Source organism: Oryx dammah, unplaced genomic scaffold, assembly GCF_014754425.2.
Source record: "Oryx dammah isolate SB20612 unplaced genomic scaffold, SCBI_Odam_1.1 HiC_scaffold_4, whole genome shotgun sequence".
Taxonomy (NCBI): domain Eukaryota; kingdom Metazoa; phylum Chordata; class Mammalia; order Artiodactyla; family Bovidae; genus Oryx; species Oryx dammah.
The window spans coordinates 64,043,676-64,060,077 of NW_024070188.1; the positions used below are offsets into that span (position 1 = coordinate 64,043,676).

General features: G+C 38.7%; 1 protein-coding gene across 1 annotated transcript in view; it reads right to left on the minus strand.

The window, feature by feature from the left end:
- TXLNB (taxilin beta) overlaps positions 1–16,402 on the minus strand; it is a 56,074-nt gene that overhangs the window by 22,959 nt on the left and 16,713 nt on the right. Inside the window, exons 4-6 of the mRNA XM_040238786.1 lie at positions 13,749–13,919; positions 5,945–6,139; positions 4,010–4,129 (exon numbers count right to left, since the gene is read on the minus strand). Coding sequence (XP_040094720.1) covers positions 4,010–4,129; positions 5,945–6,139; positions 13,749–13,919 — 486 coding nt within the window. The remainder of the gene's footprint in view (positions 1–4,009; positions 4,130–5,944; positions 6,140–13,748; positions 13,920–16,402) is intronic.

Sequence of the window (16,402 nt, forward strand, 5' to 3'; positions counted from 1 at the left end):
AACCATGTTCAGATACTGCAGAGTAGCTAACTTGCCCCAGGACCCAACATGCTGTGGGCCTCGTCAGTATGTTTACAGAGAATGGTGAATGTCATGGATAACCCAGTCAGTCAGTCAGGTGGCTGTCAGTTAAGAAGTTTCTATTTTATTTCAAGATAGGCTGATAGAAATTTTTTCCTTTTTGTTAATCCATATATTTTAAAAAACGTCCATTTTTGTTATTGGAACCAAAAATAATAAAATCATTATTTTTAAAAACTTGGAGGCATCTTTTTCCTTATCCAAGTTAGTCTTGACCTCTCCATTTATAAAAGGGGGTTATATGTGTTTCTCTATGCCTCTTAGTGAGCAGTGAAGATTAATTATTCTAGAAGTGCACGGTAAGAGATGACTGAGGCAGCTGCAGTGCAGAAGCCCTGCAGCACCCACTCTGGTCATCTGAGCTGTGTGGCAGCAATGTACATGATGGGCCGCTGCTTGGCCCACAGGGGCCCTGTTACGATGAGTTATGAAGAGGGAGGAAGGAGGCTGCCTGTTCTTGGGATGAAGAACCCCACACCCCAGCTCTAACATGTTGTTTCAGCACTTTCAAAATATCAGAGCCTGAACCCAGGAATGACCAGCGTGGAAGAACTGAGGGGGACTACCTTTCTTTTTTAACAGAAGCAGAAGATATTAAGAAGAGATGGCAAGAATACACAGAAGAACTGCACAAAAAAGATCTTCATGATCCAGATAATCACGATGGTGTGATCACTCACCTAGAGCCAGACATCCTGGAATGTGAAGTCAAGTGGGCCTTAGGAAGCATCACTATGAACAAAGCTAGTGGAGGTGATGGAATTCCAGTTGAGCTATTTCAGATCCTAAAAGATGATGCTGTGAAAATGCTGCACTCAACATGCCAGCAAATTTGGAAAACCCAGCAGTGGCCACAGGACTGGAAAAGGTCAGTTTTCATTCTAATCCCAAAAAAAGGCAATGCCAAAGAATGCTCAAACTACCGCACAATTGCACTCATCTCGCACGCTAGTAAAATAATGCTCAAATTCTCCAAGCCAGGCTTCAGCAATACATGAATCATGAACTTCCAGCTGTTCAAGCTGGTTTTAGAAAAGGCAGAGGAACCAGAGATCAAATTGCCAACATCCGCTGGATCATCGAAAAAGCAAGAGAGTTCCAGAAAAACATCTACTTCTGCTTTATTGACTATGCCAAAGCCTTTGACTGTGTGGATCACAATAGACTGTGGAAAATTCCAAAAGAGATGGGAATAGCAGACCACCTGACCTGCCTCTTGAGAAACCTGTATGCAGGTCAGGAAGCAACAGTTAGACCTGGACATGGAACAACAGACTGGTTCCAAATGGGAAAAGGAGTACGTCAAGGCTGTATATTGTCTCCCTGCTTATTTAACTTATATGCAAAGTACATCATGAGAAACGCTGGACTGGAAGAAACACAAGCTGGAATCAAGATTGCCGGGAGAAATATCAATAACCTCAGATCTGCAGATGACACCACCCTATGGCAGAAAGTGAAGAGGAACTAACGAGCCTCTTGATGAAAATGAAAGAGGAGAGTGAAAAAGTTGGCTTAAAGCTCAACATTCAGAAAACTAAGATCGTGGCATCCAGTCCCATCACTTAATGGCAAATAGATGGGGAAAAGTGGAAACAGTGTCAGACTTTATTTTTTTGGGCTCCAAAATCACTGCAGATGGTGACTGCAGCCATGAAATTAAAAGACGCTTACTCCTTGGGAGGAAAGTTATGACCAACCTAGATAGCATATTGAAAAGCAGAGATATTACTTTGCAAACAAAGGTCCGTTTAGTCAAGGCTATGGTTTTTCCAGTGGTCATGTATGGATGTGAGAGTTGGACCATAAAGAAAGATGTGCCGAAGAACTGATGCTTTTGAACTGTGGTGTTGGATAAGACTCTTGAGAGTCCCTTGGACTTCAGGGAGATCCAACCAGTCCATCCTAAGGGAGATCAGTCCTGGGTGTTCATTGGGAGGACTGATGTTGAAGCTGAAACTCCAATACTTTGGCCACCAGATGTGAAGAACTGACTCATTTGAAAAGACCCTGATGCTGGGAAAGATTGAGGGCAGGAGGAGAAAGGGATGACAGAGGATGAGATGGTTGGATGGCATCACCGAGTCAATGGACATGAGTTTGGGTAAACTCCAGGAGTTGGTGACTGGAGGCCTGGCATGCTGCAGTTCATGGGGTCGCAAAGTGTCGGACATGACTGAACGACTGAACTGAACCTTTCTTTGACTTATATCTGCTGTTCTGCTAAATCACTGAAGGAAAAGAGGGCATCATTTTAGTTTCTTGCTAAGATTGAGTTACTCCATGTCTGTCCCCTAGTCTCTCCCACAAGCATCTTTGCCTGGTTTTTTCCTCTGTTGTGCCTCATATATTAAATCCAAAGGTACTGATATTCTATAGGAAGCATAGTTTACCTGAGGATAACTACATCTAAATAATAAATACTTTATCTCTTACTTTGAGAGCTAGGTTGTAAATGGATTTAATAAATTAATCTTTAAGAGCACATGGACATCTGATTGAAATTATGCAGTGCCCACCAGGTTATGTTTTCCAAAATTCACTCTTGTTGTCATGTTTGAAAACCAAAGTTTATAAAAAAAATTACTATTCTGACAAACTGAAGTGATTCCAGTCTGATTTTAGGTAAATGTAAAGCTCGTGATCTGTTGTTAAATGGCCAAATCTGAATGACTGGTCTGTTGTCTCTCCCCAGCAGCAGACATGTGCTTTAACTCATGCCTCTGAAACACACCTCTGAGTGTGATGTACTATCACTGAGCTTGGGATTTGGGGACAGCTGTACTGGAGATGTAGCCAGCATACCCGGGTCAGTTAGCAGTGTGTGACCTTAAGCAAGTCACATATCCTTTTATGGGCCTCAAGTCTCTCATCTGTTTTGGAGTGTTTAGGGTTAATAAAATATCAGTAAAAGATACCAGTTGGTTTCTTAAACCAAAACTCAGGAGTCATCCTTGATTCTGCTTCTTCACTGTCACCGTCTTCCAGTTCAAAGCATGGCTTGTTGGTTATATGTTAAAAACTTAACTTTTATCCATGTCCAGCTCTCCTTCTCCACTGCCACCTCCCCAGTCAAAGCCATCATCAGATCTTGTCCAGACTGCTGCCTAGCTCTCTTGCCCCTCTCTAGTTCACTTTCCACCTATCAGCCAAAGTCACCTTTTACAGATGCAAAGCAGACCCTGTCACTTCCTTTGCTAAAACTACCCAGTACTTTCCCATTATATTTAGAATAAAATTCAAACTACATTTCAAGCTTACAAAGCAATACAGTTTGCCCCTTGCTTACCTCTACAGTTTCATTTTGAAATTTTCTCTCATTGGGGCACCTACTCTTGCTACCCTGACCTCCTATTTCTGGAGGATGTCAAGCTGGTTCCAGCATTAGGACCTTTGTCTCTGCTACAGACGCTGCTGCTGGGGACCTCCTCTCTGACTCCCTGATCATCAGGAAGGGAGCAGCTCAAGCATCCTCTGCTCCAGGAGGCCCACCAAGTCACCCAGTCTAAAGGAGGCCTCCTCCTCCTGCCCCTTTAAGGTTCTTCCTTATTTCCCTAGTAGCACTTATTATCTGAAATTATCCTTCTTTGTTTGCTTGCTTATTTATTGCCTTTTTCTTCCAAGTTAGACTCCAGTTTCCATGCTGGGATGTGGACTTCTCCATCTTGTTCACTACTACATGCCAGCACCTAGAATGGGGCATAGCTCATGAAATGTGCTTGCCAACGGTTTGGTGAATGGATGCATGATACAGTGTTACAGTGATAGGTACAGTGTTTCCTCCTGGGCTGGCCAGTGTCATTCTCCAGGGAAGCTTAGGCTCTTCCTCCATCAGTCTAGTGCTCTATGACCATTACCAAAAACATTCTCAGGGGTTCTCTGACCCCAAGACAGACCCGACAAGCACATAGATGCATATGATAAATACATATTCCTTCTCGTGTTTGTGTCGCTCCTCTGCTTCCTTCATCATTTCTTGTGCCTGCTCAAGTTTCGCATCCACTAGCTTCTGCTGCAGTTCTCTGTGTTTAAATATTTTGTCGAGGTGCTGAGGAAAAGTAAAGTGCACATATCAAGTTGAGTTATTATGCTGAAAAACATGTGTATAAAAAAGTAATATCGATATAAACATGTTCTCTAGGTTTGAAGAGTTAAAAAGAGGAGGAATAAAGGCATTGGTGTCACTTATGGTTTTATACGAAAGTCATAAATTGGAGTCTCCTGCAGTTTGCACTACATGACGGTGGCTACAAAAGGTGGAGGTGCCAGAGTTCAGCAAGGCAACACCGAAAGGTCCCAACAGTAGCTTTCTAAATATGGCAACTATTAGATATGGCTCTAGTTTATCCTAGGCTCCAAAGACAGTGATGTGTATCACAAGGGCTGTAGCACTATCACTTGGCATTTTGGCTCTTTCTGTGAATATAAAATCACATTTAACCACAATATTAATTCAGTTTATCATGGTGAATTCTCTACATGCTTGCCTCAAGGGTGTGGGGAAGCCTTGAGCTAACAGCCTGTGGCCCTTTGTCTGGGACTGAGGCAGTAGCCCTCTGATATCAACTCTGTTGCTCTGGTGGGCAAGCAAGGCTCAGGTTTGCAGATGAATTGATATGCAAATATGCTACTTCCTCCTCCACACTTTTTGACCTGTTTACTACCTTGGTCAAATGAAGCTTCCAACTCCACCTCAGTGTGGAGAATTTCTTGGTTATTAGGGGCCCCATTGGCAAGAGGACATGTAGAATTATAAATTTGGGCCTTACCTAGAACCAATCCTAGGAATATACAACTGGTCTACCAGGTCATTCCCATACATGATCTCTCTGCAGAGTATGGGCACCTTTTTTTTTTTTTTTTTTTAGCTCCTTCCCTTTTGTTTTTTCTTGAACCTCCACTTTGGAGCAGGATTGATCTTTGTAACAAGATAAAATGGTAGCATGGAATTATGGCCTGCTGCGAGAAGTTTCTTGATTTACTGAACTGCTATATCAGTTTTTTTTTTTTCCTTGATTAAAGCTTAGCATGTTGCCAGCAGAGCTCCTTTGACTATGTTATATTACATTTTAAGGCAGAGATTTAAAATTTTAAGTGAGATGGAAAAAGGGATATGACATATCAAAATCCAGAGGGGGGCATCTGGAATCTTCAAAACATATTAAATATTAAAATATAATCTTGGAATAATGAAAGATCTTTATAGTTCCCCAATGTAAACAATTGATAACTCTTTTGGCTTTTGTGATTGTGGATATGTGATTTAATCTTGTAGCTTCTGCTTCCCATCTATAAAATGTGGATAATACATTATTATCTAGTACATAAGATTGTTGAGACAGTTAAATGACATACTGTATGTAAAGTATAATACTTAGCATATTGCTTGGCACAAACTAAGTATAAATAACAATACCATTATTACTATATTATATATATACTATATAATAATAGTATATATATTATTATTTGTGGGGTATATACAATGGAGACTTTTAATTTCGATGACATGGTAATTCTTAAGAGGGCATGCATGAAGTATTTCTTGGTTCTGTAGAGAGAGTTTTAAAAGGCTGAGAAATAATATTTTTTATTTTCAAGGATAAATCCATTCATATCCTACCCCTTGTTTATTGCCTCTGCTTTGCAGTGATTCTAGTTTTGAAGAAATCCTCTATGACTTTCAGCCAGGTATTTTGTAATATCATATGTTTTTATTTTGGCTAGTAAAAGAAGTCCAAACCTAAATATTAATCAGTTGAGAAGGCTGGTCATAACTTGGTTATTAACTGACCTCCCAACCTTCACAAACCAGACCCAGACCTATATGGAGTGTTTGTAAGTTGTCTGATGTGGTTCTCACCTCCTCTCTGAGCTCATACTGATCAATGATGCTTTTTAGTTTCTCTGCAAGCTCTGTGTTCTCCTGACAGAGCTTCATGTTTCGCTCACTCTGCTGTTCAATCTGGGCCTGGATATCCGTCAGGGTGTTCTGGAAATGACTTGTGATCTCCTTCCTTTTCTCTTCTTCCTCACGTGCCCGCTGAAGGGTTTCCTCCTATAGAGAGAATGCACGCTCTTGTTATGCTGGTTTATAAGCCCCTAGGTTTACAGAACTCAGAGTTTGGTTGTTGAAGGGAGAGTAGTGTGCAGGGTAAGTAGGATATATTTCCTCAGTTCTCTAGAGGTAACATTGCTCAGCCCCAACATAAATGTTTGAGCAGAGGTTTCAACTGTGAATACACGGTCACTCAGAGCAGGTGCAGCAGGGGACTTGAATTTGATAGCTGGTGATAAATAGACTTGTTTTAAAGACAGCGGGTCCCGTGCTGAGTAAATAAACTGCAGTGTTTCCTAACAGACATGCAGCCTGAAGGTTCTATCTCTTGGTTGTGGCCTAGAAAAAAGGATACTCAGTCTTATTGATTGATGGGATAGATCACGTGTTCCCTTAGTTTGGTACAGAAAGAGGAACGGCAGATCTTATGTTCCTCTGTAAAAATGATGGCATATTGATCATGTAATTGTATTCCCCAAGTTTTGTAACTATAAGTGATTACAATATATATTTTTTCTTATTAAAAATAAATGTCATCCAAAAGCTTGAAAAGAAAACTAAGATAGCCATATATGAATTACAGCGATTCAAAAGTATCAAAAAATTTTAGAAAATATGCTGGGTATTTTTTGAAGGAACAATCATCCCATGAGTCACACAGAGTAATTGAAATATTCAGTGTAAATTTTAAATCTGAAAGCAATGTGACGTTTCAAATCTTTGACTCTAAAATGAAACATCTAATTTTCCCCTCTTCCACTTTGTTAACATTGAAGAATTGAAAATTAACTTTTATATCATTTCTGTTCTCTTTTCTCCTAAATCAAAATTCCCCTTTCATTGCTAACTACTTACAATGTACCCAAATTTCCCCCGTATCTATATTGAGAATTATTTGCTTTGTGCTTATTCCTGTCATTCTTTTAGAATAAAAGGGTTTAATCTTCTACATACACCAAAGATAGAGACTCTGCTGACAAGTGATACAGACATTTTAGGATCCCTTTAGTTCTGATTAATTTTATTATGAAAGCTTTCTTCATTGTTGGCAAGTAAAATTATACTGCATTTAGTTGCCTATCATGATCAAATTATGTAACAGGATTTTTAAAAAGAAATACTGATTGAGATAAGTAATTGTGCAAGTCTTTATTATGATAGTAGAATAATGTGATCAAAATAAAAGCTGATGCTGGAAATACATGCTCTGGAAATATTTTAATTTATCATTAGATATCCCCTTTCTTCTACAATATTGATATATTTTCTAACTCTGACTCCTGATATCAGAATCACAAGTTATTCATGGTATAAACATTTATTGAGTGGAAATTTTTTCAGTTCAGTTCAGTCACTCAGTCATGTCCGACTCTTTGAGATTCCATGGACTGCAGCATGCCAGGCTTCTCTGTCCATCTCCAACTCCTGGAGCTTGCTCAGACTCACATCCGTTGAGTCAGTGATGCCATCCAACTATCTCATCCCTTGTCATCCCCTTCTCCTCCTGCCCTCAATTTTTCCCAGCATCGGGGTCTTTTCAAATGAGTCAGCTCTTCACATCAGGTGGCCAAAGTATTGTGCTTCAGCTTCAGCATCAGTCCTTCCAATGAATATTCAGGACTGATTTTCTTTAGGATTGACTGGTTTGATCTCCTTGAAGTCCAAGGGACTCTCAAGAGTCTTCTCCAACACCACAGTTTAAAAGCATCAATTCTTTGGTGCTCAGCTTTCTTATGGTCCACTCTCACATCCATACATGACTACTGGAAAAACCGTAGCTTTGACTAGACAGACCTTTGTTGACTAAGTAATGCCTTTGCTTTTTTAATATGCTATCTAGGTTTGTCAGAGCTTTTCACGCAAGGAGCAAAGGTCTTTTGATTTCATGGCTGCAGTCACCATCTGCGGTGATTTTGAAGCCCAAGAAAATAAAATCTGTCACTGTTTCCACTGTTTTCCCATCTATTTGCCATAAGTCATGGGACCAGATGCCATGATCTTAGTTTTTTGAATGTTGGGTTTTATGCCAACTTTTTCACTCTCCTCTTTCACTTTCATCAAGAGGCTCTTTAGTGCTTCTTCGCTTTCTGAGGTATATTCCTTAGGAAATTTCTTAGGTATACTTAGAAGAAATTTATACTTCCTAATCTGGAGAAATTAAGTATCAGAGATGTTATTTCCTTGAACTTTGAATGCTAACACTTACTATATGTATTTCACTAAAAGTGATTACAACCATCTGTTAAAGAGTTGTTGAATATACATATGACAGTGATTCTCTCCTTATTGTTCCTGATTAACTTAGAAGTCAACAACCTCCTAGTTAGAATTATAGTCCATGATTTGGATATTATTTGCATTTATAACTATTCCATCCATGAATGAATGAGTAAATGAAAGGACCATCCCATGCTACCCAGCAAGTCTGAGTGTTTCACTGGCCACTGGCTAGAAAAAGAGGGTATAGCTGTTAACATGTCATTAAACACATGTCAAAACATCATAGCACCCAATCCTGGCCCATAGAATGGAATCTTGCATTTTATATTACACTGTTTCTCAATGAGAGAAAAATAAGTCTACTGAAATCATAGAATTTGATTCCACTAATAAAACAATCATTTGGGCGATGTCTGAGGTAGAATTTTCTTTACCCTGCACAAAATTCAAAGTGAAAATAATGCAAAAAGAAAATTGAGGGACAAAATCTGAAATAACTAAGAAAACAACTTTTCAGGAATCACTGTGCATCTTAAAACCAGTGCTGTGCCTGGCACACAATCCACAGGTATTCCGTAAATGTTTATTTAATGAGTCAACAAATTTCATTAATTTACATATAGACATATGAATAGCTTGGACTAGATGATTCCTATAGTCTTTTCCACATTAAAATTCAGTGATATTCTGATAACAAACCCTGCTTATTTCTTTACTAAAATCATATTGCCTGAGACACTAATTTCTTATAAGGTGGGTCTTTTGGTATAATTTGAGGCTCAAAATACTATGTTCGTTGATAAAAAGGAAAATATCTCAATAGAAAGGAAAATATCTCAATAAAAAGGCACTGTCAAGAGAAAAATAATCTATAAGAAAGAACAAAGTGGAAATTCTAGAGTTAAAGTTTACAAAATATGAAATGTAAAAACCATTGGGTGGGCTTACAGTAGAATAGAGATAATAGAGTACAGAGTCAATGAATACAAAGATAGGTCAGTGTGAAGTATCTAAGTTAAAGATCAAGGAGAAAAAAGATTGATGAAGAACATGAAATGAGACTCAAGGACCTGTGAGACAATATCAAAAGATCTAACCCATATGGAGTTAAAATCTTAGAAGGGGAATGAGAGAGAGAATGGGGCAAAAAAAAAATATTTGAAGAAATAATGACTGAAACTTCCTGAAATTTGGTGAAAGACATAAATTACAGATATAAAGTGAAAGTTGCTCAGTCGCATCCGACTCTTTGTGACCCCATGGACTATACAGTCCATGGAATTCTCCAGGCCAGAATACTGGAGTGGGTAGTTTATCCCTTCTCCAGTGGATCTTCCCAAGCCAGGAATTGAACCGGGGTCTCCTGCATTGCAGGTGGATTCTTTACCAACTGAGCTATCAGGGATACAGGTAGGTATAAGAAGCTCAACAAATTCTAAGTAGGATAAATATGAAGAAAGCCACACTTGGGCATAAAACAAAATTCCAAAAGCCAAAAATCCATAGAAAAATCTTAAAAGTAGTCAGAGATAAGTGACACGTCACATCAGGAGAACAATAATTCAAATTATTGTTGATTTTCATCAGAAATTGTGGAGCCCAGACTACAGAATCTATAAAAGACTGAGTAAGAGAAAGAAAAAGAAAAAAATTCTTGTCAAGCCAGAATTCTTTATCCAGTGAATATAGCCTTAAATCATAAAGCAAAATAAAGACATTTTAAAGATAAAAAGCAAATAAGAGAATTGACCTATACTATAAGGAATACTAAAGGAAGTTCTTCAGGCTGAAGGGAGTGACACCAAACAGAAATGTAAAGCTTTAGAAGGAATAAAAAGCATCAGAAATGGTAAAATCCGGGTTTGAAAAAAGACAGTTTTGCTTGAATTTTTAAAGGACTATATGAAATTGTTTAAAAATTATAGCATTGCCTCAAGAGTTTTATAAATTATATAAATATAAGATAGGGAGCAATAAAGCGACCTTCTATTTGTAATGTTTCTACATATTATATGATGTGATACAGTTTCAACTCCAGATAGACTGTGACAAGTTAAGAATATCTATAGCAATCACAGAACAACCACTAAAAATGGAAAGAGATATAATTAAAAATCCAAGAGATGAGATAAAAAAAATTTCCAGTAATCCAGATAAGGCAGGATAAAAGCAGAGGAAGAAAAAACAGACGTGACAAATAGTAAATAAATAGTGAAGTGGAAGACATATCCAACCAGTCCAGTAATTACATTATATTAATGGACTACTACTCCAGTTAAGGGACTTCCCTGGTGGCTCAGTGATAAAGAATCCACCTGCCAATGCAGGAGTCTCAGATTCCATCCCTGGGTCGGGAAGATCCCCTGGAGAAGGAACTGGCAACCAACTCCAGTATTCTTGCCTGGGAAATCCCATGGACAGAGGAGCCTGGTGGGATACAGTCCATAAGGTTGCAAAAGAGTCAGATATGATTTAGCAACTAAACAACAACAGTAATCACTCCAGTTAAGTGGCAGATATTGTAAGAATGAAAAGAAAGAAGGCCCAACTATAAGAGATGCACTTAAATAGAAAAACAGAAAAACCCAGGTTGAAAATAAGTGGATGGAAAAAGATATACCATGCAAGCAATGAGTAAGAAAGCTACAGTGGTTAGATTGATATCAGATAATGTAGACATTCATATTGATGAAAGTCACTTTATCAAGGAGACTTAGAAATCACAATAGTATACACATGTACTAATGCTTCAAAATATTAATACATGAATCAAAAATTGACAATTGAAAGAAGTAGGCAATTTCACAATTATAGTTGGAGAGTTTCTACACCCATCCCTCAGCAATTGATAGAGGAACAAGTCAAAAATTCAGTAAAGACATAAATACTGTAGAGTTAATTATTACTTATGTAGCATTACACCTAACTTCTGAAAAACACACGTTCTTTCCAGGTGCATTTTGTATGTTCATCAAGATAGACCATATAAAGGGGCCATAAAAATTAAACAATGCTTCTAAATAACCCATGGGTCAAAGAAACAATCAGGAGGGAAATCAGAAAATGTTTTGAATTTGAGTTCTGCTTCCTTGGTGGCTCAGAGGTTAAAGCATCTGCCTGCAATGCGGGGGATCTGGGTTCGATCCCTGGGTCAGGAAGATCCCCTGGACAAGGAAATGGCAACCCACTCCAGTATTCTTGCCTGGAGAATCCCATGGATGGAGGAGCCTGGTGGGCTACAGTCCACGGGTCGCAAAGAGTCAGACACGACTGAGCGACTTCACTTTCACTTTCACTTTCTGATTTTGACAAAATATTCATGACCTTAGACAACTGATTTTGATCGCTCAGTCTCAGTTCCTTCAATAAAATGGAGATACTAGCTCATGGTTTTTGTGAAGATTGGACTAAATAACATATGTAAAGCACTCAGCACAAGTCCTGGCATAGTAATGCCACTTAATTCCATTGTCCACAACTGGAAGGCATTACTGAGGGTGTGCAGATATACATACGGGGTCTCCTGCCACTTCCACCATTCTGTCTTTGAATGCTGTCCAAAGAAACTTCACCATGTCATTCCATCCACGTCATCAAAGGAGGTTTACCTTTTATCTCCTTATGCTACAACACTACTGAAAGCTGGGAGATTTATGTAGGTACGGAGTGCTATTATTTGATTACATATCTGAAGTTGAGGATAATGCCTCCATTCCCATCTAACCTGGGTTTTGATGGTCCCAGAGCAATGATTAAAGAGATGCCAGAAGTCCATCTTCTACAACTCGTAATTTGAGAGTTAAAAGTTCATCACCCTAGCATTTCATTTCCCAAATATCAAAAACTGACTGTGGGGGGTGGGAAGAGGCTCAAGAAGGAGGGGATATATATATGTGTGTGTGTGTGTGTATGTGTTCAGTTCCTAAGTTGTGTCCAACTCTTTGCAACTCCATGGACTGTAGCACATCAGTCTTCCCTGTCCTTCAGAACTCTCCACTGTGACCCGTCCATCTTGCGTGGCCCTGCATGGCATGGCTCATAGCTTCATTGAGTTACACAAGCCCCTTTATCACGATGAGGCTGTGATCAGGTATGACTGATTCATGATGTCGTATGGCAGAAACCAACACAACATTGTAAAGCAATTATCCTCCAATTAAAAAAATGTGAGAGATTAACAGACTATGTCAAGAATGGTTTGAAATTTTAGTGACCTAAGCTTTTAATGACCAAAGCAGAGTAAGCAGTGGAGATGGTAAGAGATAAAGTCAGAGAGGTAATCAAGGGCCATGTAGGACCTCATACACCACACTAAGGATAATGAAAAGCCACTGAAATGTTTACACAGGAAGATGGCTAGATTGGCATTTTAGAAGGATCACTGTGGCAGATGGATTAGAGAAAGCAAGACTGGAGGCAGGGAGACAGCACCTCTGAAAACTGATATCAAAATGAATAATATTCTTTTTCTACTTCAAAACCCCCCAATTTTGGAATATGAGGAGCCATTCATTATCCAATTCTGTTTTTCTTCCTAATTCCATTGTACAAACTCAGCAATGATATTAATCTCTCTGTTTCTTAAAGTATCTTCTTTTAAACACAGGTAATAATAACTATATCACAGGAATATTGCTGTCTAATTCCCGTTTGTCAAAAGCTTTAGGATCTTCAGCTGGAAAGGGGATTGTGGCTGCATGCAGTACTATCTTGTAGAACTCTGCATCTTGCTTCATTGAATGGAGCTAGTGTGTGTGTGTAATCAAGTTAACCATACTGCTAGAGGCTTATGCTGTGATTAATGAAGCCCATGCAAACTGACTGAAGTGATCAGTCTATTATTTTTAGATTGAATAATTAAGCTTAGAGAGCTTCAGTGTTTTTTTCGAGTAACTTCTTTTTTCAGATGACTGTTGACATTTTAGCTCTCAATCTTCCCTTTTTCTGTCAGTTAGCTTTGTGTCAACTTGTTTCATGTCATGTAGATTTCATTTTCAGACAAAAAATGTTGAATTTTATAAATTTGTATTTTAAAGAGTGTAACTAAGGCCTACCTTAAAAAACAGAACAAACTCAACATAAAGAGGAATAACACACATTTTACCAAAGTTCTACTATTCATTGAGTACTACATGAGCACCTTACATATGTGGTCTCATTTAATTTTTTCCTGACCACACAGTGACATTGGTATAATCCCCAATTTTATGGATGAGGTCACAGGCTTGGGTGGTAAAATAATTTATTGCAGGTCACAAGTGAGCAAGTGGCAGGACTAATATTTGAACCCAAATCTCTCTGATTCTAAAACTCACACCAGAAACAGCAGAAGCCTGTGCCTACAAAGTGTGCAAGAAAGTGTGTTATCTGGGGCCTTGGTGACACATACCTTCAGTGTCTTGTTGTGTCTCTGCAGCTCCCGGCACAGACTCTCCAATTTGCTTCTCGCGAGGATAGCTCTGCTGTGTTCACTTTGTAGCTGGTCCTTTTCTTTTTGGATCTGTGCCTGTTTCTTTTGTAGGAGTTTTAACTTCCTTTGCTCAGTGCGATGTTCATCCAGCTAGATGTAGGGGTGCAAATGTGAAAGAAAATGGCAGGAATCTCTGTTGAGTTGATAGGAGCAGAAGAGGAAATGCCTAAAGACCACCCTCTGGTTGTTTGGAAAATTTGCTGCTATCATCAGTGTACCCTCTGGGGTCAAATGAACTTCATGAGTGTTACCATGGCAATACATGTAGATATGATTTAAAAGCATAACATTTATAGGTTTTTCCTTTATCATTATTATTATTGATCTCTTTTACTTTGATCTTCTTTTCAGTAGTCTAGAAACAGTTTTATCTTTCTTGAGTCTAATGAAGCCAGTCAGTATAGAATAAAGCATGTTTCAGAATCATTATAATGCCTTGCCTTAGGAAAATGGTCAGTGGTGTGTCTGCTTGGTTTACATTTAAATTTTCACAATTCTTTCTCAAAACAAGCTTTAGCAACTATTTTTAAAAGTAGGAAAGCGAAAAGCAGCTAGTAAACAGAAGGTGAAGTGTGTGGGTTATGAGAAAGGGGGAGAGGAACATGTACTCCTCGACTATTTCAGGATTGATGATCTGTCACCAAAGTTTCCGAAATAGCCACTGCACAACTCAAGAGCACACGTGGGAAGTATCTGTAACAAGCCTTGCTCTCTGCCCATCCCCCACACCCTCCATGCTTATGGTGAATAAATCATGACACTTGTTTCTGCTGAGCACAGGTGGGGCCTCCTCTCACAGCAGCCACAGCTAACGAATCGAGGGCAACATGGAAAATGAAACCAATGGACCCCTGGATTTTCTGTCTCAGGATGCTAAAGTTCTGAGCTAGGGGTTGCCAGATAAAATGTAGGACACCCAGCTGAATTTCAATTTCACATAAATAGGGAACAAGTTTTTAGTAAAAGTAATTCAAAGTACTGCCATTTGCTGTTGGTTTACTTGAAATGCAAAGGTAACTGGGCATTCTGTATTTTTGTTTGGTAAATTTGGCAACAAGTATTTATGGAATTCTAGTTGGAATGGGGGAGTGTGGGTTCAGCCTCCCCTATTCCAACTAGAATCCCATAAATATTTGTTGATATAAATTAAGCCTCCAGAGACTGCATACTAGGAGTAGGACTGGGATCTGACAGTGTGACCATGAGCAAGCTGGAGCCTTTTTCTCAGAGCCGTTTCCTCCACTGGACTGAGTTCCCTTAGAATCTGAATGGTGCGTAAGCCAGGTGGGTACTCACTGTGATAGTTATCTTGTTGGCTCATGAGGAGGAAAAGGCCTGGAAGCTTGTGGGTTCTTTGGACTGCAGGTGCCCTTGATGCCTCTCAGAGCCAGATACAAATGGGTACACACACACGCACTGTAAGCCCTGATATGTGTCTTAGTCATCTTAATTTCTTATCTTGAAAAAGCATTTGTTCTTTCTGAGCTAGATGAACACGATTGTCACACTTTCTTCAGTTCACATCTTATTTTAATCCTTTCCTCCCTCCCTCCCATTGCACTGAAATGTCCATGATAAACCTTTGCCAGATTAAGCTGGGGATATTCATTCATGATATTCTGTCTTCATACTTATGTATGTTTTTACTTATTAGTGAGTGTTAGCATCAGGAAAAACTAGGTCCATATTATCCATATTACTATAAATATTAACTGAAATTGGTATCTTTCTTGAGGTTCAATTGGAAAATCAATGATATTTTATTATATATTTATCATGCTAACTTTATTTTGCACCATAGTTATTAGATATGGATGAAACTTCTTGTCCTTGTGTGTGGACTTTAAATGAACTGTTGTCCTTTCTTGAAATTTATATGTTATTATTACTGCTATTGCCATTTTAGTTTAGACTTTTCCTTTGGAAGATTAAACAATTTGTCAGGGTTTCTCCGCCTTAGCACCATTGACATTTGGTGACAGTTCTTTGTTGTGGGGGTTGTCCTGTGCATTGTAGGCTATTTAGCAGATGACCCCTACCAACTAGAGACCAGTAACATCCCCAGCTGTGATATGCAAAGTATCTCCAGGACATTGCATGTTGTCCCATGGTTGTCAAGACTTTCCCTCTTTGGGGGAACACTGCCCTATGTAGATTTATCTGAGCATCAGGAGAAGGATACTTTGCTTATGTTTCATAAGTTGAAGAGATGATTTGTGCTTGCTCACTGACCATTTAAATGTTTTAGTTTTACTGAAGGATCATACACATTTGACATATAGTTAGGTCTATCTTGCTTTGCTCTAAATAAAACCCCTTAACTTTCTGACTTTTTTAAAGAGTGTGACTAATTTTGTTCAACTACTTCAAGTTTATGTGATTGCATATGGTGTTTCTTAATGGGTGAAAGCAAACATTACAACTGAGTTAACTTCAGTCAAATGCTGGCTCTGTGATTTAATAATACATTTAGATGTATGCCTTCTGTCCAGTTCTAACAGGCATATAGGATTTTTATCTGCAGTTTCTCTTGTTTTCTCTTTTTTATTATTAAGTTAAAAAAGTGAAATTAA